The sequence below is a fragment of the Haemorhous mexicanus genome, chromosome 36, assembly GCF_027477595.1.
Source record: "Haemorhous mexicanus isolate bHaeMex1 chromosome 36, bHaeMex1.pri, whole genome shotgun sequence".
NCBI lineage: Eukaryota > Metazoa > Chordata > Aves > Passeriformes > Fringillidae > Haemorhous > Haemorhous mexicanus.
Window position 1 is genome coordinate 677,929 of NC_082376.1, and position 21,773 is coordinate 699,701.

Here is a 21,773-nt window from a genome sequence, read left to right on the forward strand (position 1 = left end):
TTGATCCCAATTAATGTAATTAGAGATGAAAATGGGTTTGATTTTTAAAACCAATTACTGTAATTACACACCAAAATAGTCCTAATATTTAATCCCAATTACAATAATTACACATTAAAAAATTTTTAATATTCAATGCCAATTACCGTAATTACCTGTATAAACCAACTTTGACATTAATTGATCCCAATTACTGTAATTAGAGATAAAAATTGGTTTAATGTTTGATCCCAATTCCCATAATTACACCTAAAAATAGTCCTAAGATTTAATCCCAATTACCATAATTACACATTAAAAAGTTTTTAATATTCAATGCCAATTACCGTAATTACCTGTAAAAACCACCTTTGACAATAATTGATACCAATTACTGTAATTACAGATTAAAATTGGTTTATTGTTCGATCCTAATTACCATAATTACACATAAAAATAGTCCTAATATTCAATCCCAATTACCATAATTACACATTAAAAATTTTTGAATATTCAATGCCAATTACCGTAATTACCTGTACAAACCACCTTATGACATTAATTGATACCAATTACTGTAATTAGAGATAAAAATTGGTTTAATGTTTGATCCTAATTACCATAATTACACCTAAAAATAGTCTTAATATTTAATCCCAATTACCATAATTACACATTAAAAAATTTTTAATATTCAATGCCAATTACCGTAATTACCTGTATAAACCACCTTTGACATTAATTGATACCAATTACTGTAATTAGAGACAAAAATTGGTTTAATGTTTGATCCCAATTACCATAATTACACCTAAAAATAGTCCTAATATTTAATCCCAATTACCATAATTACACATTAAAAAATTTTTAATATTCAATACCGATTACCGTAATTACCTGTAAAAACCACCTTTGACATTAATTGATACCAATTACTGTAATTAGAGATAAAAATTGGTTTAATGTTTGATCCTAATTACCATAATTACACCTAAAAATAGTCTTAATATTTAATCTCAATTACCATAATTACACATTAAAAAATTTTTAATATTCAATACCGATTACCGTAATTACCTGTAAAAGCCGCCTTACAATTTCCTTGATAATAATTGATAGCAATTACTGTAATTAGAGATAAAAATTGGTTTAATGTTGATACCAATTACCATAATTACACCTAAAAATAGTCCTAATATTTAATCCCAATTACCATAATTACACATTAAAATTTTTTTAATATTCAATGCCAATTACCGTAATTACCTGTAAAAACCACCTTATGACATTAATTGATCCCAATTAATGTAATTGGAGATAAAAATTGGTTTATTGTTTGATCCCAATTCCCATAATTACACCTAAAAATAGTCCTAATATTTAATCCCAATCCCCATAATTACACATTAAAAAAATTTTGAATATTCAATGCCAATTACCGTAATTACCTGTAAAAACCACCTTTGACATTAATTGATCCCAATTACTGTAATTAGAGATAAAAATTGGTTTAATGTTCGATCCTAATTACCATAATTGGACATAAAAATAGTCCTAATATTTAATCCCAATTACCATAATTACACATTAAAAAATGTTTAATATTCAATGCCAATTACCGTAATTACCTGTATAAACCACCTTATGACATTAATTGATACCAATTACTGTAATTACAGATGAAAATTGGTTTGATTTTTAAAACCAATTACCATAATTACACATTTAAGTGGCCTTAATATCTAATCCCAATTACCATAATTACACATTTAAAATTTTTTTAATATTCAATATCGATTACCGTAATTACCCCTAAAAACCACCTTATGACAATAATTAATACCAATTAATGTAACTACAGATTAAAATTGGTTTAATGTTCGATCCTAATTACCATAATTACACCTAAAAGTAGCCCTAATATCTAACACAATTACCGTAATTACCTGTCAAAACAGCTTTCTTTTCTCGACCTGTTACCGTAATTACACATAACGGCGGCCTTAACATTTGATCCCAATCCCCATAATTACACATTAAAAATTTTTTAATATTCAACACCAATTACCGTAATTACCCATAAAAACCACCTCACCATTTCCACCACGCTTGACACCATTACCGTAATTACCCATAAAAATGCGTAAAAAATTTTTTTTTTTTTTTTTCCTCATTTTCCCCCAAACTCCCGGATTTGTGGGGTTTTTCTTCGGGACGCCCGCAGTGGATGGTGAAGTCCAAGGTGATCAGCGAGCTGCAGGAGGCCTGCTGGGAGATGATGTCCTCCATGGCCAGCGACATCATCCTGCTGCTGGACTCGGACAACGACGGCGTGCGCACGCACGCCATCAAGTTCGTGGAGGGGCTGATCGTGACGCTGTCGCCGCGCACGGCCGACTCCGACGTGCCCAAGAGGCACGAGAACGACGTCAGCCTGGAGCGCATCCCGCGCGACCACCCCGTCATCAAGTACAGTGAGTCCCGGGAGTGGGGTTTGGGGTTGGGAATTGGGGTTTGGGGATGGGGTTTGGGGTTGGGATCACCTCGTCATCAAGTACAGTGAGTCGGGGGAGTGGGGTTTGGGGTTGGGGTTTGGGGTTTTGGAGTGGGATTTGGGGTTGGGATCACCCCGTCATCAAGTACAGTGAGTCAGGGGAGTGGGGTTGGGAATTGGGGGTTTGGGTTTGGGAGTGGGGTTTGGGGTTGGGATCACCCCGTCATCAAGTGCAGTGAGTGGGGTTGGGGTTTGGGATTGGGAATTGGGGTTTGGGATTGGGGTTGGGACCACCCCGTCATCAAGTACAGTGAGTCAGGGGATTGGGATTGGGAATTGGGGTTTGGGGTCAGGAATTGGGGTCAGGAATGGGATTGGGACCACCCCGTCATCAAGTACAGTGAGTCGGGGGGAGTGGGATTTGGGGATTGGGGGTTTGGGAGTGGGGGTTGGGATTGGGAATTGGGGTCAGGAATGGGATTGGGACCACCCCGTCATCAAGTACAGTGAGTCGGGGGAGTGGGGTTGGGGTTGGGAATTGGGGTTTGGGGTTTGGGAATTGGGGTTGGGATCACCTCGTCATCAAGTACAGTGAGTCGGGGGAGTGGGATTTGGGTTGGGGGTTTGGGGTCAGGAATGGGATTGGGATCACCTCGTCATCAAGTACAGTGAGTCGGGGGAGTGGGGTTGGGGTTGGGAATTCGGGTTTGGGATTGGGAATTGGGGTCAGGAATGGGGTTGGGATCACCCCGTCATCAAGTACAGTGAGTCGGGGGAGTGGGGTTGGGGTTGGGAATTGGGGTTTGGGGTTGGGAATTGGGGTCAGGAATGGGGTTGGGGCCACCCCGTCATCAAGTACAGTGAGTCGGGGGAGTGGGGTTGGGGTTGGGGGTTTGGGGTTTGGGGTTGGGGTTTGGGGTTGGGACCACCCCGTCATCAAGTACAGTGAGTCGGGGGAGTGGGATTGGGGGTTTGGGATTGGGGTTTGGGGTTGGGGTTTGGGGTTGGGGCCACCCCGTCATCAAGTACAGTGAGTCAGGGGAGTGGGGTTTGGGGATTGGGATTGGGGTTTGGGGTCAGGAATGGGATTGGGATCACCCCGTCCTCAAGTACAGTGAGTTGGGGGCATTGGGATTTGGGATTTGGGATTGGGGTCCCCCTGCCATCGATTACAGGGGGATTTGGGATCAGGAATGGGGTCAGGAATGGGATCGTGATCAGGAATGGAACTGGGGTCACCCCATCATCGAGTGAGGGGGATTTGGGGTGGGGTGACCCCGCTGACCTCCCGTGGGTCGGTGACCCTGCTGACCCCCAACGTGTGGCTGACCCCGCTGACCTGCCGTGGGTCGCTGTCCCCGCTGTCCCCGCTGACCTGCCGTGGGTCGGTGACCCCGCTGACCTGCCGTGGGTCGGTGACCCCGCTGACCCCCAACGTGTGGCTGACCCCACTGACCTGCCGTGGGTCGCTGACCCCGCTGACCTGCCGTGGGTCGGTGACCCCGCTGACCTGCCGTGGGTCGCTGACCCCGATGACCCCACTGACCTGCCGTGGGTCGGTGACGTCCCCCACTGACCCCACTGACCTGCCGTGGGTCGCTGACCCCGCTGACCCCACTGACCTGCCGTGGGTCGCTGACCCCGCTGACCTGCCGTGGGTCGGTGACCCCGCTGACCTGCCGTGGGTCGGTGACCCCGCTGACCCCGCTGACCTGCCGTGGGTCGCTGACCCCGCTGACCCCGGTGACCTCCCATGGGTCGGTGACCCCGCTGTCCCCGCTGACCTGCCGTGGGTCGGTGACCCCGCTGACCTGCCGTGGGTCGGTGACCCCGCTGACCCCACTGACCTCCCGTGGGTCGCTGACCCCGCTGACCCCACTGACCCCGCTGACCTGCCGTGGGTCGCTGACCCCACTGACCCCGCTGACCTGCCGTGGGTCGGTGACGTCCCCCGCTGTCCCCACTGACCTGCCGTGGGTCGGTGACCCCACTGACCTGCCGTGGGTCGGTGACCCCGCTGACCCCACTGACCTCCCGTGGGTCGCTGACCCCGCTGACCCCACTGACCCCGCTGACCTGCCGTGGGTCGCTGACCCCACTGACCCCGCTGACCTGCCGTGGGTCGGTGACGTCCCCCGCTGACCCCGCTGACCTGCCGTGGGTCGGTGACGTGCCCCGCTGACCCCGCTGACCTGCCGTGGGTCGGTGACGTGCCCCGCTGACCCCGCTGACCTGCCGTGGGTCGGTGACGTCCCCCGCTGTCCCCGCTGACCTGCCGTGGGTCGGTGACGTCCCCCGCTGACCCCGCTGACCCGCCGTGGGTCGGTGACGTCCCCCGCTGTCCCCGCTGTCCCCAGACGCGCTGTGGGAGGAGGGCAAGGCGGCGCTGGAGCAGCTGCTCAAGTTCATGGTGCACCCGGCCATCTCCAGCATCAACCTGACGGCCGCGCTCGGCTCGCTGGCCACCATCGCCCGCCAGCGGCCCATGTTCATGGCCGAGGTCATCCAGGCCTACGAGACCCTCCATGGTAATGTCCCTTGATGTCCCCAAGTGTCCCCTGGTGTCCCCATGTTCATGGCCGAGGTCATCCAGGCCTACGAGACCCTCCATGGTAACGTCCCCAGTGTCCCCTGGTGTCCCCTGGTGTCCCCTGGTGTCCCCTGGTGTCCCCATGTTCATGGCCGAGGTCATCCAGGCCTACGAGACCCTCCATGGTAACGTCCCCGGTGTCCCCTGGTGTCCCCTGGTGTCCCCTGGTGTCCCCATGTTCATGGCCGAGGTCATCCAGGCCTACGAGACCCTCCACGGTAATGTCCCCAGTGTCCCCTGGTGTCCCCTGGTGTCCCTTGGTGTCCCCATGGTCATGGCCGTGGTCATCCAGGCCTACGAGACCCTCCATGGTAATGTCCCCAGTGTCCCCTGGTGTCCCCTGGTGTCCCCTGGTGTCCCCATGTTCATGGCCGAGGTCATCCAGGCCTACGAGACCCTCCATGGTAACATCCCCAGTGTCCCCTGGTGTCCCCTGGTGTCCCCATGTTCATGGCCGAGGTCATCCAGGCCTACGAGACCCTCCATGGTAATGTCCCCGGTGTCCCCTGCTGTCCCCAGCTGTCCCTAACCTGTCCCCAGGTGTCCCTAACCTGTCCCTCTCCCCGTAGCCAACCTGCCACCCATGCTGGCCATGTCCCAGCTGTCCCCAGGTGTCCCTAACCTGTCCCTGTCCCCTCATAACCAACCTGCCACCCACGCTGGCCGTGTCCCAGCTGTCCCTAACCTGTCCCCAGGTGTCCCTAACCTGTCCCTGTCCCCGTAGCCAACCTGCCACCCACGCTGGCCATGTCCCAGCTGTCCCCAGGTGTCCCTAACCTGTCCCTGTCCCCTCATAGCCAACCTGCCACCCACGCTGACCATGTCTCAGCTGTCCCTAACCTGTCCCCAGCTGTCCCTGACCTGTCCCCAGGTGTCGCTGACCTGTCCCTCTCCCCTCATAGCCAACCTGCCGCCCACACTGGCCGTGTCCCAGCTGTCCCCAGGTGTCCCTAACCTGTCCCGGTCCCCGTAGCCAACCTGCCGCCCACACTGGCCATGTCCCAGCTGTCCCCAGGTGTCCCTAACCTGTCCCTGTCCCCTCATAGCCAAGCTGCCACCCATGTTGGCCATGTCTCAGCTGTCCCCAGGTGTCCCTAACCTGTCCCTGTCCCCTCATAGCCAACCTGCCGCCCACGCTGGCCATATCCCAGCTGTCCCTAACCTGTCCCCAGGTGTCCCTGACCTGTCCCCAGGTGTCCCTAACCTGTCCCTGTCCCCTCATAACCAACCTGCCACCCACGCTGGCCATGTCCCAGCTGTCCCCAGGTGTCCCTGACCTGTCCCTCTCCCCGTAGCCAACCTGCCACCCACGCTGACCATGTCTCAGCTGTCCCTAACCTGTCCCCAGGTGTCCCTAACCTGTCCTTGTCCCCTCATAGCCAACCTGCCGCCCATGTTGGCCATGTCTCAGCTGTCCCTAACCTGTCCCCAGGTGTCCCTAACCTGTCCCCAGGTGTCCCTAACCTGTCCCCAGGTGTCCCTGACCTGTCCCTCTCCCCGTAGCCAACCTGCCGCCCACGCTGGCCAAGTCTCAGGTGAGCAGCGTGCGGAAGAACCTGAAGCTGCACCTGCTGAGCGTGCTGCGGCACCCGTCCTCGGGCGACTTCCAGCCGCAGATCACCACGCTGCTGGTGGACCTGGGCACGCCGCAGGCCGAGATCGCCCGCAGCATGCCCAGCCCCCGCGAGGCCCGCAAGCGGCCCCGCGACGAGCCCGACGCCGCCCTCAAGAAGATGAAGATCGGTGAGTGACAGCAGTGTCACCTCCCCGTGGTGGCACCAGGTGTGGTGGGTTCAGGGTGGGCAGTGGTGGCCATCAGAAATGGCCCTGGGACGAGCCCGATGCTGCCATCAAGAAGATGAAGATCAGTGAGTGACACCTGTGTCACCTCATCGTGGTGGCATCAGGTGTGGTGGGTGGTGGTGGCTGTCAGAAATGGCACCGTGAAGAGCCCGATGCCGCCCTCAAGAAGATGAAGATCGGTGAGTGACACCTGTGTCACCTCCCCGTGGTGGCATCAGGTGTGGTGGGCTCAGGGTGGGCAGTGGTGGCCATCAGGGGGATGGGGGAATGGTCCCAGGACGAGCCCGATGCCGCCCTCAAGAAGATGAAGATCGGTGAGTGACACCTGTGTCACCTCCCCGTGGTGGCATCAGGTGTGGTGGGTGGTGGTGGCCATCAGAAATGGCCCTGGGACGAGCCCGATGCTGCCATCAAGGAGATGAAGATTGGTGAGTGGGACATTGGTGACACCTGTGTCACCTCCCCGTGGTGGCATCAGGTGTGGTGGGTTCGGGGTGGGCAGTGGTGGCCATCAGGGGGATGGGAAAATTGTCCCAGGACGAGCCTGATGCCGCCCTCAAGAAGATGAAGATCGGTGAGTGACAGCTGTGTCACCTCCCCGTGGTGGCATCAGGTGTGGTGGGTTCAGGGTGGGCGGTGGTGGCCGTCAGAAATGGCCCCGCGACGAGCCCGACACCGCCCTCAAGGAGATGGAGATCGGTGAGTGACAGCAGTGTCACCTCCCCGTGGTGGCATCAGGTGTGGTGGGCGGTGGTGGCCGTCAGAAATGGCCCTGGGACGAGCCTGATGCTGCCATCAAGAAGATGAAGATCGGTGAGTGGGACATTGGTGACACCTGTGTCACCTCATTGTGGTGGCACCAGGTGTGGTGGGTTTGGGGTGGGCAGTGGTGGCCATCAGGGGGATGGGGGAATGGTCCCAGGACGAGCCTGATGCCGCCCTCAAGAAGATGAAGATCGGTGAGTGACACCTCTGTCACCTCCCCGTGGTGGCATCAGGTGTGGTGGGTGGTGGTGGCCATCAGAAATAGCCCCGGGACGAGCCCGACACCGCCCTCAAGAAGATGAAGATCGGTGAGTGGGACATTGGTGACACCTGTGTCACCTCCCCGTGGTGGCATCAGGTGTGGTGGGCTCAGGGTGGGCGGTGGTGGCCATCAGGGGGATGGGGGAATTGTCCCAGGACGAGCCTGATGCCACCCTCAAGAAGATGAAGATCGGTGAGTGACAGCAGTGTCACCTCCCCATGGTGGCATCAGGTGTGGCGGGTTCAGGGTGGGTGGTGGTGGCCATCAGAAATGGCCCCGGGGTGAGCCCGACGCCGCCCTCAAGAAGATGAAGATCGGTGAGTGACAGCAGTGTCACCTCCCCCTGGTGGCATCAGGTGTGGTGGGCTCAGGGTGGGTGGTGGTGGCCATCAGAAATGGCCCTGGGACGAGCCCGATGCTGCCATCAAGAAGATGAAGATCGGTGAGTGACACCTGTGTCACCTCCCCGTGGTGGCATCAGGTGTGGTGGGTGGTGGTGGCCGTCAGAAATGGCCCTGGGACGAGCCCGACGCCGCCCTCGAGAAGATGAAGATCGGTGAGTGACAGCAGTGTCACCTCCCCATGGTGGCATCAGGTGTGGTGGGCTCAGGGTGGGCAGTGGTGGCCATCAGGGGGATGGGGGAATTGTCCCAGGACAAGCCTGATGCCACCCTCAAGAAGATGAAGATTGGTGAGTGGGACATTGGTGACAGCTGTGTCACCTCCCCGTGGTGGCATCAGGTGTGGTGGGCTCAGGGTGGGCGGTGGTGGCCGTCAGAAATGGCCCTGGGACGAGCCCGACGCCACCCTCAAGAAGGTGAAGATCGGTGAGTGACAGCAGTGTCACCTCCCCGTGGTGGCATCAGGTGTGGTGGGTGGTGGTGGCCGTCAGAAATGGCCCTGGGACGAGCCCGACGCCGCCATCAAGGAGATGAAGATCGGTGAGTGACACCTGTGTCACCTCCCTGTGGTGGCATCAGGTGTGGTGGGCTCAGGGTGGGCAGTGGTGGCCATCAGGGGGATGGGGGAATTGTCCCAGGACGAGCCCGACGCCGCCCTCAAGAAGATGAAGATCGGTGAGTGGGACATTGGTGACACCTGTGTCACCTCATCGTGGTGGCATCAGGTGTGGTGGGCTCAGGGTGGGTCCTGGTGGCCATCAGAGGCTTCTGGACATGGCCCCAGGACAACCCTGATGCCACGCTCGAACGGTGGTGGCATCATTGTCACCTCCCCTGTGGTGACATCATTGTCACTTCTCCCATGGTGGTGGCCATCAGAGGGTCTCGGTGGCCTCATGGGGACACTGGGGACAGGTGGTGGCATTAAACCCCCACAGTGTCCTCCCGGTGTCACCCAGGGTCATCCCAGTCCCTTCTGGGGACAGTTGGTGACATTAAACCCCCCCAGGACCCCTTGAGGACCTCCAGTCCCACCTGGTGACACCGGGCGAGGGGAGGTGACATTTAATGTCCTTCAGGTCCTCCAGGAGGCCACCACCAGTGACCCTCCTGTGTCCCCAGGCTGGTGGCCGCTTGGGGACACTCAGGGACCCTCCTGTGTCCCCTCAGAGCCACCCCTGGGCGAGGATGACGAGGACAAGGACCTGGAGGCGCCGGCGGTGGCCGTGGCCAAGGTGGCCGGAGCGGTCACTGTCCCCTCGGACACCGACATCACGGCCGAGTTCCTGCAGCCGCTGCTGACCCCCGAGAACGTGGCCAACCTGGTCAGGAGGGGACATGGCCCTTGGGGACACTCTGGGGGGGCTGTCACCTGTGTCACCTGTCCTGCTGACCCCCGAGAACGTGGCCAACCTGGTCAGGAGGGGACATGGCCCTTGGGGACACTCTGGGGGGGCTGTCACCTGTGTCACCTGTCCTGCTGACCCCCCGAGAAGGTGGCCAACCTGGTCAGGAGGGGACATGGCCCTTGGGGACACTCTGGGGGGGCTGTCACCTGTGTCACCTGTCCTGCTGACCCCTGAGAACGTGGCCAACCTGGTCAGGAGGGGACATGGCCCTTGGGGACACTCTGGGGGGCTGTCACCTGTGTCACCTGTCCTGCTGACCCCCGAGAAGGTGGCCAACCTGGTCAGGAGGGGACATGGCCCTTGGGGACACTCTGGGGGGGCTGTCACCTGTGTCACCTGTCCTGCTGACCCCCGAGAAGGTGGCCAACCTGGTCAGGAGGGGACATGGCCCTTGGGGACACTCTGGGGGGGCTGTCACCTGTGTCACCTGTCCTGACCCCCGAGAAGGTGGCCAACCTGGTCAGGAGGGGACATCGCCCTTGGGGACACTCTGGGGGGGCTGTCACCTGTGTCACCTGTCCTGCTGACCCCCGAGAACATGGCCAACCTGGTCAGGAGGGGACATGGCCCTTGGGGACACTCTGGGGGGGCTGTCACCTGTGTCACCTGTCCTGCTGACCCCCGAGAAGGTGGCCAACCTGGTCAGGAGGGGACATGGCCCTTGGGGACACTCTGGGGGGGCTGTCACCTGTGTCACCTGTCCTGCTGACCCCTGAGAAGGTGGCCAACCTGGTCAGGAGGGGACATCACCCTTGGGGACACTCTGGGGGGGCTGTCACCTGTGTCACCTGTCCTGCTGACCCCCGAGAAGGTGGCCAACCTGGTCAGGAGGGGACATGGCCCTTGGGGACACTCTGGGGGGGCTGTCACCTGTGTCACCTGTCCTGCTGACCCCCGAGAAGGTGGCCAACCTGGTCAGGAGGGGACATGGCCCTTGGGGACACTCTGGGGGGGCTGTCACCTGTGTCACCTGTCCTGACCCCTGAGAACGTGGCCAACCTGGTCAGGAGGGGACATCACCCTTGGGGACACTCTGGGGGGGCTGTCACCTGTGTCACCTGTCCTGCTGACCCCCGAGAAGGTGGCCAACCTGGTCAGGAGGGGACATGGCCCTTGGGGACACTCTGGGGGGGCTGTCACCTGTGTCACCTGTCCTGCTGACCCCCGAGAAGGTGGCCAACCTGGTCAGGAGGGGACATGGCCCTTGGGGACACTCTGGGGGGGCTGTCACCTGTGTCACCTGTCCTGCTGACCCCCGAGAAGGTGGCCAACCTGGTCAGGAGGGGACATGGCCCTTGGGGACACTCTGGGGGGGCTGTCACCTGTGTCACCTGTCCTGCTGACCCCCGAGAACATGGCCAACCTGGTCAGGAGGGGACATGGCCCTTGGGGACACTCTGGGGGGGCTGTCACCTGTGTCACCTGTCCTGCTGACCCCCGAGAAGGTGGCCAACCTGGTCAGGAGGGGACATGGCCCTTGGGGACACTCTGGGGGGGCTGTCACCTGTGTCACCTGTCCTGCTGACCCCCGAGAAGGTGGCCAACCTGGTCAGGAGGGGACATGGCCCTTGGGGACACTCTGGGGGGGCTGTCACCTGTGTCACCTGTCCTGCTGACCCCCGAGAAGGTGGCCAACCTGGTCAGGAGGGGACATGGCCCTTGGGGACACTCTGGGGGGGCTGTCACCTGTGTCACCTGTCCTGCTGACCCCCGAGAAGGTGGCCAACCTGGTCAGGAGGGGACATGGCCCTTGGGGACACTCTGGGGGGGCTGTCACCTGTGTCACCTGTCCTGCTGACCCCCGAGAAGGTGGCCAACCTGGTCAGGAGGGGACATCGCCCTTGGGGACACTTTTGGGAGGAGCTTTAAGGGGTGTTGGGGACACTCTGGGGTACCTGAGGTGGTTTCGAGGACACTCTGGGGGTCTCCAAGGCGGTTTTGGGGTTCCTGAGGCAGTTTTGGGGTCCCTGAGATGATTTTGGGTTCCCTGAGGTGATTTTGGGTTCCCTGAGGATTTTTTGGGTTCCCCAAGGCGGTTTCAGGATCCCTGAGGTGATTTTGGGTTCTCTGAGGTGATTTTGGGTTCCCCGAGGTGATTTTGGGTTCCCTGAGGTGATTTTGGGTTCCCCGAGGCGGTTTCTGGGTCCCTGAGGTGATTTTGGGTTCTCTGAGATGATTTTGGGTTCCCTGATGAATTTTTGGGTTCCCCAAGGCGGTTTCAGGGTCCCTGAGGTGATTTTGAGTTCCCTGAGGTGATTTTGGGTTCTCTGAGATGATTTTGGGTTCCCTGAGGATTTTTTGGGTTCCCCGAGGCGGTTTCAGGGTCCCTGAGGTCATTTTGAGTTCCCTGAGATGATTTTGGGTTCCCTGAGGTGTTTTTGAGTTCCCTGAGGTGATTTTGGGTTCCCTGAGGCGTTTTTGAGTTCCCTGAGGTGATTTTGGGTTCCCTGAGGTGATTTTGGGTTCCCTGAGGTGATTTTGGGTTCCCTGAGGATTTTTTGGGTTCCCCGAGGTGGTTTCAGGGTCCCTGAGGTGATTTTGGGGTCCCTGAGGTGATTTTGGGTTCCCCAAGGCAGTTTTTGAGTTCCCTGAGGTCATTTTGAGTTCCCTGAGGATTTTTTGGATTCCCCGAGGCGGTTTCAGGGTCCCTGAGGTGATTTTGAGTTCCCTGAGGCATTTTTGAGTTCCCTGAGGTGATTTTGGGTTCCCTGAGGTGATTTTTTGGGTTCCCTGAGATGATTTTGGGTTCCCTGAGGATTTTTTGGGTTCCCCGAGGCGGTTTCAGGGTCCCTGAGATGATTTTGGGTTCCCTGAGGTGATTTTGTGTTCCCCGAGGCAGTTTTTGAGTTCCCTGAGGTGATTTTGGGTTCCCTGAGGATTTTTTGGGTTCCCCAAGGCAGTTTCAGGGTCTCTGAGGTCATTTTGAGTTCCCTGAGGCGTTTTTGGGTTCCCTGAGGTCATTTTGAGTTCCCTGAGGTGATTTTGGGTTTCCTGATGAATTTTTGGGTTCCCCGAGGCGGTTTCAGGGTCCCTGAGGTCATTTTGAGTTCCCTGAGGTGTTTCTGAGTTCCCTGAGGTGATTTTGGGTTCCCTGAGGATTTTTTGGGTTCCCCGAGGCGGTTTCAGGGTCCCTGAGGTGATTTTGGGTTCCCTGAGGCGGTTTTGAGTTCCCTGAGGTGATTTTGAGTTCCCTGAGGTGATTTTGGGTTCCCTGAGATGATTTTGGGTTCCCTGAGGATTTTTTGAGTTCCCCGAGGCGGTTTCAGGGTCCCTGAGGTGATTTTGGGTTCCCTGAGGCGGTTTTGAGATCCCTGAGGTGATTTTGAGTTCCATGAGGTGATTTTGGGTTCCCTGATGAATTTTTGAGTTCCCCGAGGCGGTTTCAGGGTCCCTGAGCCGTTTCTGGGGCCGTGTCTCCCCGCAGGTGCTGATCAGCATGGTGTACCTGCCCGAGGCCATGCCCGCCTCCTTCCAGGCCACCTACACGCCCGTGGAGTCGGCGGGCACCGAGGCACAGATCAAGCACCTGGCCCGGCTCATGGCCACCCAGATGACCGCAGCCGGCCTGGGGCCAGGTCAGGGGACACCCCTGAGCCCAGAAATCGGGGTGGATTTGGGGGAAAATCGGGGTTGGGCTGGGATTTCTGGAAGGTTGGGTGAGCTGGGGTGGGGTTTGGGGTTCTCCTGCTGGGGGAATTTGGGGTTTTGGCGACCAGGGAGGGGCAGAAATCGGGGTGGGGTGAGGATTTGGGAGGTGTTGGGTGGAATCCGAGGTTGGAACGTGGGTTTGGGGAGATTTGGGTGGAACTCACCCAGGCTGGGGTTGGGGGAGTCTCGCTGGATGAGTTTGTGAGTGGCCAAAGCATTGCCCTGGTGGCCACCCTCAGTCCCTGGCCCCCCACCCTGTCCCCACCCCAATTTGACCATTCCCACCCCATTCTCACAATTCCCACCCTGTCCCCACCCCATTCTGACTATCCCCACCCCAATTTGACCATTCCCACCCCAATTTCATTGTTCCCCCCCCTATTTTGGCTGTTTTCCCCCCAAAACTGACCATCCCCACCTCATTTTCCTCGTTCCCCACCCCATTTTGCCCCTTTCCCCCCCAAACTGACCGTCCCCGCCCCATTTTCCCTGTTCCCACCCCAATTTCACCATTCCCACCCCATTTTGCCTGTTCCCCCCCCCAATTTTCCCCGTTCCCCCCCCAAACTGACCATCCCCACCCCAGTTCTGACCATCCCCACCCCAGTTTTTGCCCTTTCCCCCCCAAACTGACCGTTCCCACCCCAATTTCCCCATCCCCACCCCAATTTCCCCATCCCCACCCCATTTTCCCCATCCCCACCCCAATTTCCCCATCCCCACCCCATTTTCCCCATCCCCACCCCATTTTCCCCGTTCCCACCCCAATTTCCCCATCCCCACCCCAATTTCCCCGTCCCCACCCCAATTTCCCCATCCCCACCCCATTTTCCCCGTCCCCACCCCATTTTCCCCATCCCCACCCCGTTTTCCCCATTCCCACCCCAATTTCACCATTCCCACCCCATTTTCCCCATCCCCACCACAATTTCCCCATCCCCACCCCATTTTCCCCGTCCCCACCCCAATTTCCCCATCCCCACCCCCTTTTTCCCCGTTCACCCCCAAACTGACCCCATCCCCACCCCGTTTTTCCCCATCCCCACCCCATTTTCCCCATCCCCACCCCATTTTTCCCCGTCCCCACCCCATTTTTCCCCGTCCCCACCCCAATTTTGCCTCTTCCCCCCCAAACTGACTGTTCCCCCCCAAACTGGCCATCCCCACCCCAATTTCACCATCCCCACCCCAATTTCCCCATCCCCACCCCATTTTCCCCATCCCCACCCCATTTTTCCCCGTCCCCACCCCATTTTTCCCCGTCCCCACCCCAATTTTGCCTCTTCCCCCCCAAACTGACTGTTCCCCCCCAAACTGGCCATCCCCACCCCAATTTCCCCATTCCCACCCCATTTTCCCCATCCCCACCCCAATTTCCCCATCCCCACCCCATTTTCCCCATCCCCACCCCATTTTCCCCATCCCCACCCCATTTTCCCCGTCCCCACCCCAATTTCCCCATCCCCACCCCGTTTTTCCCCATCCCCACCCCAATTTCCCCATCCCCACCCCAGTTTTTCCCCGTTCCCACCCCAATTTCCCCATTCCCACCCCAGTTTTTCCCCATCCCCACCCCAATTTCCCCATCCCCACCCCGTTTTTCCCCATCCCCACTTCATTTTCCCCATTCCCACCCCATTTTGCCCATCCCCACCCCAATTTTGCCTGTTCCCCCCCAAACTGACTGTTCCCCCCCAAACTGGCCATCCCCACCCCAATTTCCCCATCCCCACCCCATTTTCCCCGTCCCCACCCCATTTTTCCCCATCCCCACCCCAATTTTCCCCATTCCCACCCCATTTTTCCCCGTCCCCACCCCATTTTGCCCGTTCCCACCCCAGTTTTTCCCCATTCCTCCCCAAACAGACCGTTCCCACTCCAATTTCCCCATCCCCACCCCAATTTCCCCATCCCCACCCCAATTTCCCCATCCCCACCCCAATTTCCCCATCCCCACCCCATTTTCCCCATCCCCACCCCAATTTCCCCATCCCCACCCCATTTTCCCCATCCCCACCCCAATTTCCCCATCCCCACCCCAATTTCCCCGTTCCCACCCCATTTTCCCCATCCCCACCCCATTTTTCCCCATCCCCACCCCAATTTCCCCATCCCCACCCCAATTTCCCCATCCCCACCCCATTTTCCCCATCCCCACCCCAATTTCCCCATCCCCACCCCATTTTCCCCATCCCCACCCCAATTTCCCCATCCCCACCCCATTTTCCCCATCCCCACCCCAATTTCCCCATCCCCACCCCAATTTCCCCGTTCCCACCCCATTTTCCCCATCCCCACCCCATTTTTCCCCATCCCCACCCCAATTTCACCATCCCCACCCCATTTTCCCCATCCCCACCCCATTTTCCCCATCCCCACCCCATTTTTCCCCATCCCCACCCCCTTTTTCCCCATCCCCACCCCATTTTCCCCGTCCCCACCCCCTTTTTCCCCGTTCACCCCCAAACTGACCATCCCCACCCCGTTTTTCCCTGTTCCCACCCCAATTTCCCCATCCCCACCCCGTTTTTCCCCATCCCCACCCCAATTTCCCCATCCCCACCCCATTTTCCCCATCCCCACCCCATTTTGCCCGTTCCCACCCCAGTTTTTCCCCGTTCCCCCCCAAACTGACCATCCCCACCCCAATTTCACCATTCCCACCCCAATTTCCCCATCCCCACCCCAATTTCCCCGTCCCCACCCCCTTTTTCCCCGTTCACCCCCAAACTGACCCCATCCCCACCCCGTTTTTCCGCGTTCCCACCCCAATTTTTCCCCATCCCCACCCCATTTTCCCCATCCCCACCCCAATTTCCCCATCCCCACCCCATTTTTCCCCATCCCCACCCCATTTTTCCCCGTCCCCACCCCATTTTGCCCATCCCCACCCCAATTTTGCCTGTTCCCCCCCAAACTGACCGTCCCCACCCCATTTTTCCCCGTTCCCACCCCAATTTCCCCATCCCCACCCCATTTTTCCCCATCCCCACCCCGTTTTTCCCCGTCCCCACCCCATTTTCCCCATCCCCACCCCATTTTCCCCATCCCCACCCCATTTTTCCCCATCCCCACCCCATTTTTCCCCGTCCCCACCCCATTTTTCCCCGTTCCCACCCCAATTTCACCATCCCCACCCCGTTTTTCCCAGTTCCCACCCCAATTTCACCTTCCCTACCCCAATTTCACCATCCCCACCCCATTTTTCCCCACCCCCACCCCGTTTTTCCCCATCCCCACCCCAATTTCCCCATCCCCACCCCGTTTTTCCCCGTTCCCACCCCAATTTCCCCGTTCCCACCCCAATTTCCCCATCCCCACCCCAATTTCCCCATCCCCACCCCGTTTTTCCCCGTCCCCACCCCAATTTCCCCATCCCCACCCCATTTTCCCCGTTCCCACCCCATTTTCCCCATCCCCACCCCATTTTTCCCCGTCCCCACCCCAATTTTGCCCGCACTGACCGTGCCGTGCCGCGGCAGGCGTGGAGCAGACCAAGCTGCTGCGGGAGGAGCCCAAGGAGGAGAAGGTGGCCAAGCCGGACGCGGTGCTGATCAAGCGGCGCCTGTCGGCGCTGGGCCAGGGCCAGGCCATCGCCGTGCTGGGCGCCCACGGCTCGGCCGCGGGGCTGCCCGACGAGACCCCCCAGGCCAAGCGCCGGCCCGAGCCCATCATGCCGGCCACGCAGCCGCGGTCAGTGCCCGGCGGGGTCCTGGGGGGTTACACAGGGGTTTGGGGTGGGGTCATGGCAGGGTTTGGGGTGGGGTCCTGGTGGGGTTTGGGGTGAGGTCCTGGTGGGGTTTGGGTATAGGTCCTGGTGGGATTTGGGGTGGGGTCCTGGTGGGGTTTGGGGTGGGGTCCTGGTGGGGTTTGGGTATAGGTCCTGGTGGGATTTGGGGTGGGGTCCTGGTGGGGTTTGGGGTGAGGTCCTGGTGGGGTTTGGGGTGGGATCCTGGTGGGGTTTGGGGTGGGGTCCTGGTGGGGTTTGGGGTGGGGTTCTGGTGGGGTCACAGAGGGGTTTGGGGTGGGGTCCTGGCGGGGTTTGGGGTGAGGTCCTGGTGGGATCCTGGTGGGGTTTGGGGTGGAATCCTGGCAGGGTTTGCAAGGGGTCACAGAGGGGTTTGGGGTGGGGTCCCACTGGAATGTGGAGTGGAGTCCCACTGGAATTTGGGGTGGGATCATGGAAGGGTTTGAGGTGGGATCATGGCAGGGTTTGGGGTGGGATCCCCATGGAGTCTGGGGTGGGATCACAGCGGGGTTTGGGGTGGGGTCAGTGCTGCCCAAGGTGTGGGGTTTGGGGGAATCCTACTCCCATTCCCAATGATCCCATTCCCCTGGCTGACCCCACTGACCCCATTCCCCTGGCTGACCCCATTCCCTTGGCTGACCCCAATGACCCCACTGACCCCACTGACCCCATTCCCCTGGATGACCCCACTGACCCCACTGACCCCATTCCCCTGCTGACCCCACTGACCCCCTTCCCCTGGCTGACCCCACTGACCCCACTGACCCCATTCCCCTGGATGACCCCACTGACCCCACTGACCCCATTCCCCTGGATGACCCTGCTGACCCCACTGACCCCATTCCCCTGGATGACCCCACTGACCCCATTCCCCTGGATGACCCCACTGACCCCATTCCCCTGGATGACCCCACTGACCCCATTCCCCTGGCTGACCCCACTGTCCCCACTGACCCCATTCCCCTGGCTGACCCCACTGACCCCATTCCCCTGGCTGCCCCCACTGACCTGGCTGACCCCTGGCTGACCCCTGGCTGACCCCACTGACCCCATTCCCCTGGCTGACCCCAATGACCCCACTGACCCCATTCCCCTGGCTGACCCCACTGACCCCACTGACCCCATTCCCCTGGCTGACCCCAATGACCCCATTCCCCTGGCTGACCCCATTCCCCTGGCTGACCCCACTGACCCCATTCCCCCAGATGACCCCACTGACCCAATGACCCCATTCCCCTGGATGACCCCAATGATCCCATTCCCTTGGCTGACCCCACTGACCCCATTCCCCTGGATGACCCCACTGACCCCATTCCCCTGGCTGACCCCACTGACCCCACTGACCCCATTCCCCTGGATGACCCCACTGACCCCACTGATCCCACTGACCCCACTGACCCCATTCCCCTGGCTGACCCCACTGACCCCACTGACCCCATTCCCCTGGCTGACCCCACTGACCCCACTGATCCCACTGACCCCACTGACCCCATTCCCCTGGCTGACCCCACTGACCCCACTGACCCCATTCCCCTGGCTGACCCCACTGACCCCCTTCCCCTGGCTGACCCCACTGACCCCATTCCCCTGGCTGACCCCACTGACCTGGCTGACCCCTGGCTGACCCCTGGCTGACCCCGTTCCCGGGCAGGCTGGCGGGCGCCGGGGGCCGGAAGAAGGTGTTCCGCCTCAGCGACGTGCTGAAGCCGCTCAGCGAGGTGCAGGTGGAGAAGCTGAAGCTCGGCGCCGTGCGCCGCATCCTGCGCTCCGAGAGGGCCGTGGCGGCCAGCGGCGCCGCCCAGGTACGCGCCGCACACCTGGGCACACCTGGGGTACAGCTGGGGGCAGCTGGGCACACCTGGGATACAGCTGGGCACAGCTGGGATACACCTGGGATACACATGGGCACAGCTGGGATACACATGGAATACACATGGGATACACCTGGGTACAGCTGGGATACACCTGGGGCACACCTGGGCACATCTGGGATATACCTGGGCACAGCTGGGATACACCTGGGTACAGCTGGGATACACCTGGGATACAGCTGGGATACACCTGGGGCACACCTGGACACATCTAGGATACACCTGGGCACAGCTGGGATACAGCTAGGATAACCCTGGGCACAGCTGCGATACACCTGGGTACAGCTGGGGCACACCTGGGCACATCTGGGATACACCTGGGCACATCTGGGATACACCTGGGCTACACCTGGGCACACCTTGGTACAGCTGGGATACAGCTGGGCACAGCTGGGATACACCTGGGATACACCTGGGATACACCTGGGCACAGCTGGGATACACCTGGGATACACCTGGACACACCTAGGGTACAGGTGGGATACACCTAGGCACAGCTAGGATACAGCTGGGATAACCGTGGGCACAGCTGGGTACATCTGGGTACAGCTGGGATACACCTGGGATGCACCTGGGCACATCTGGGATACACCTGGGGCACAGCTGGGCACATCTGGGATACACCTGGGGCACAGCTGGGCACAGCTGGGATACACCTGGGGCACACCTGGGCACAGCTGGGACAACCCAGGGATGCCCCCAGAATTCCCCTGGAAATACCCCCAGGGAACCCTTGAATGACCATGGAGTGACCATGGAGTGACCACTGAGTGACCACTGAGTGACCACTGAGTGACCATGGAATGACCATGGAATGATCATGGAATGACCACTGAGTGACCATCGAGTGACCATGGAGTGACCACTGAGTGACCATGGGATGACCATGGACTGACCATGGAATGACCACTGAGTGACCATGGAATGGCCACCGAGTGACCCCAGGTGTCCCTTAGGCCCGGGTGAAGATCCTGGCCTCGCTGGTGACGCAGTTCCAGTGACCCTTGACTGATCCCTTGATTAACCCTTGAATGACCATGGAGTGACTATGGAATGACCACTGAGTGACCCCTGATGTCCCCTAGGCCTGGGTGAAGATCCTGGCCTCGCTGGTGACACAGCTCCAGTGACCCTTGACTGATCCCTTGATTAACCCTTGAATGACCCTTGAATGACCATGGAGTGACCATGGAATGACCATGGAATGGCCACCGAGTGACCCCAGGTGTCCCTTAGGCCCCGGTGAAGATCCTGGCCTCGCTGGTGACGCAGTTCCAGTGACCCTTGAGTGACCCTTGATGAACCCTTGATTAACCATTGAATGACCATGGAATGGCCACCTAGTGACCCCTGATGTCCCCTAGGCCCGGGTGAAGATCCTGGCCTCGCTGGTGACGCAGTTCCAGTGACCCTTGACTGACCCTTGAATGACCATGGAGTGACCACTGAGTAACCATTGAGTGACCACTGAGTGACCATGGAATGGCCACCGAGTGACCCCAGGTGTCCCCTAGGCCCGGGTGAAGATCCTGGCCTCGCTGGTGACGCCATTCCAGTGACCCTTGACTGATCCCTTGATTAACCATTGAATGACCATGGAGTGACCATGGAGTGACCATGGGATGACCACCGAGTGACCCCAGGTGTCCCCGCAGGCCCAGGTAAAGATCCTGGCCTCGCTGGTGACGCAGTTCCAGTGACCCTTGACTGATCCCTTGATTAACCCTTGAATGACCATGGAGTGACTATGGAATGACCACTGAGTGACCCCAGGTGTCCCTTAGGCCCGGGTGAAGATCCTGGCCTCGCTGGTGACACAGCTCCAGTGACCCTTGACTGATCCCTTGATTAACCCTTGAATGACCCTTGAATGACCATGGAGTGACCATGGAATGACCATGGAATGGCCACCGAGTGACCCCAGGTGTCCCTTAGGCCCCGGTGAAGATCCTGGCCTCGCTGGTGACGCAGTTCCAGTGACCCTTGAGTGACCCTTGATGAACCCTTGATTAACCATTGAATGACCATGGAATGGCCACCTAGTGACCCCTGATGTCCCCTAGGCCCGGGTGAAGATCCTGGCCTCGCTGGTGACGCAGTTCCAGTGACCCTTGACTGACCCTTGAATGACCATGGAGTGACCACTGAGTAACCATTGAGTGACCACTGAGTGACCATGGAATGGCCACCGAGTGACCCCAGGTGTCCCCTAGGCCCGGGTGAAGATCCTGGCCTCGCTGGTGACGCCATTCCAGTGACCCTTGACTGATCCCTTGATTAACCATTGAATGACCATGGAGTGACCATGGAGTGACCATGGGATGACCACCGAGTGACCCCAGGTGTCCCCGCAGGCCCAGGTAAAGATCCTGGCCTCGCTGGTGACGCAGTTCCAGTGACCCTTGACTGATCCCTTGATTAACCCTTGAATGACCATGGAGTGACTATGGAATGACCACTGAGTGACCCCAGGTGTCCCTTAGGCCCGGGTGAAGATCCTGGCCTCGCTGGTGACACAGCTCCAGTGACCCTTGACTGATCCCTTGATTAACCCTTGAATGACCCTTGAATGACCATGGAGTGACCATGGAATGACCATGGAATGGCCACCGAGTGACCCCAGGTGTCCCTTAGGCCCCGGTGAAGATCCTGGCCTCGCTGGTGACGCAGTTCCAGTGACCCTTGAGTGACCCTTGATGAACCCTTGATTAACCATTGAATGACCATGGAATGGCCACCTAGTGACCCCTGATGTCCCCTAGGCCCGGGTGAAGATCCTGGCCTCGCTGGTGACGCAGTTCCA

At 58.0% G+C, this 21,773-nt stretch overlaps 1 protein-coding gene across 1 annotated transcript in view; it reads left to right on the forward strand.

Annotated features, from left to right (window-relative positions):
* Positions 1-21,773, forward strand: part of SYMPK (symplekin scaffold protein) — a 62,008-nt gene that overhangs the window by 12,482 nt on the left and 27,753 nt on the right. Inside the window, exons 7-13 of the mRNA XM_059872483.1 lie at positions 2,204-2,453; positions 4,831-5,001; positions 6,567-6,806; positions 9,465-9,619; positions 13,128-13,278; positions 16,834-17,044; positions 18,751-18,901. Of these exons, the coding sequence (XP_059728466.1) occupies positions 2,204-2,453; positions 4,831-5,001; positions 6,567-6,806; positions 9,465-9,619; positions 13,128-13,278; positions 16,834-17,044; positions 18,751-18,901 (1,329 nt within the window). The remainder of the gene's footprint in view (positions 1-2,203; positions 2,454-4,830; positions 5,002-6,566; positions 6,807-9,464; positions 9,620-13,127; positions 13,279-16,833; positions 17,045-18,750; positions 18,902-21,773) is intronic.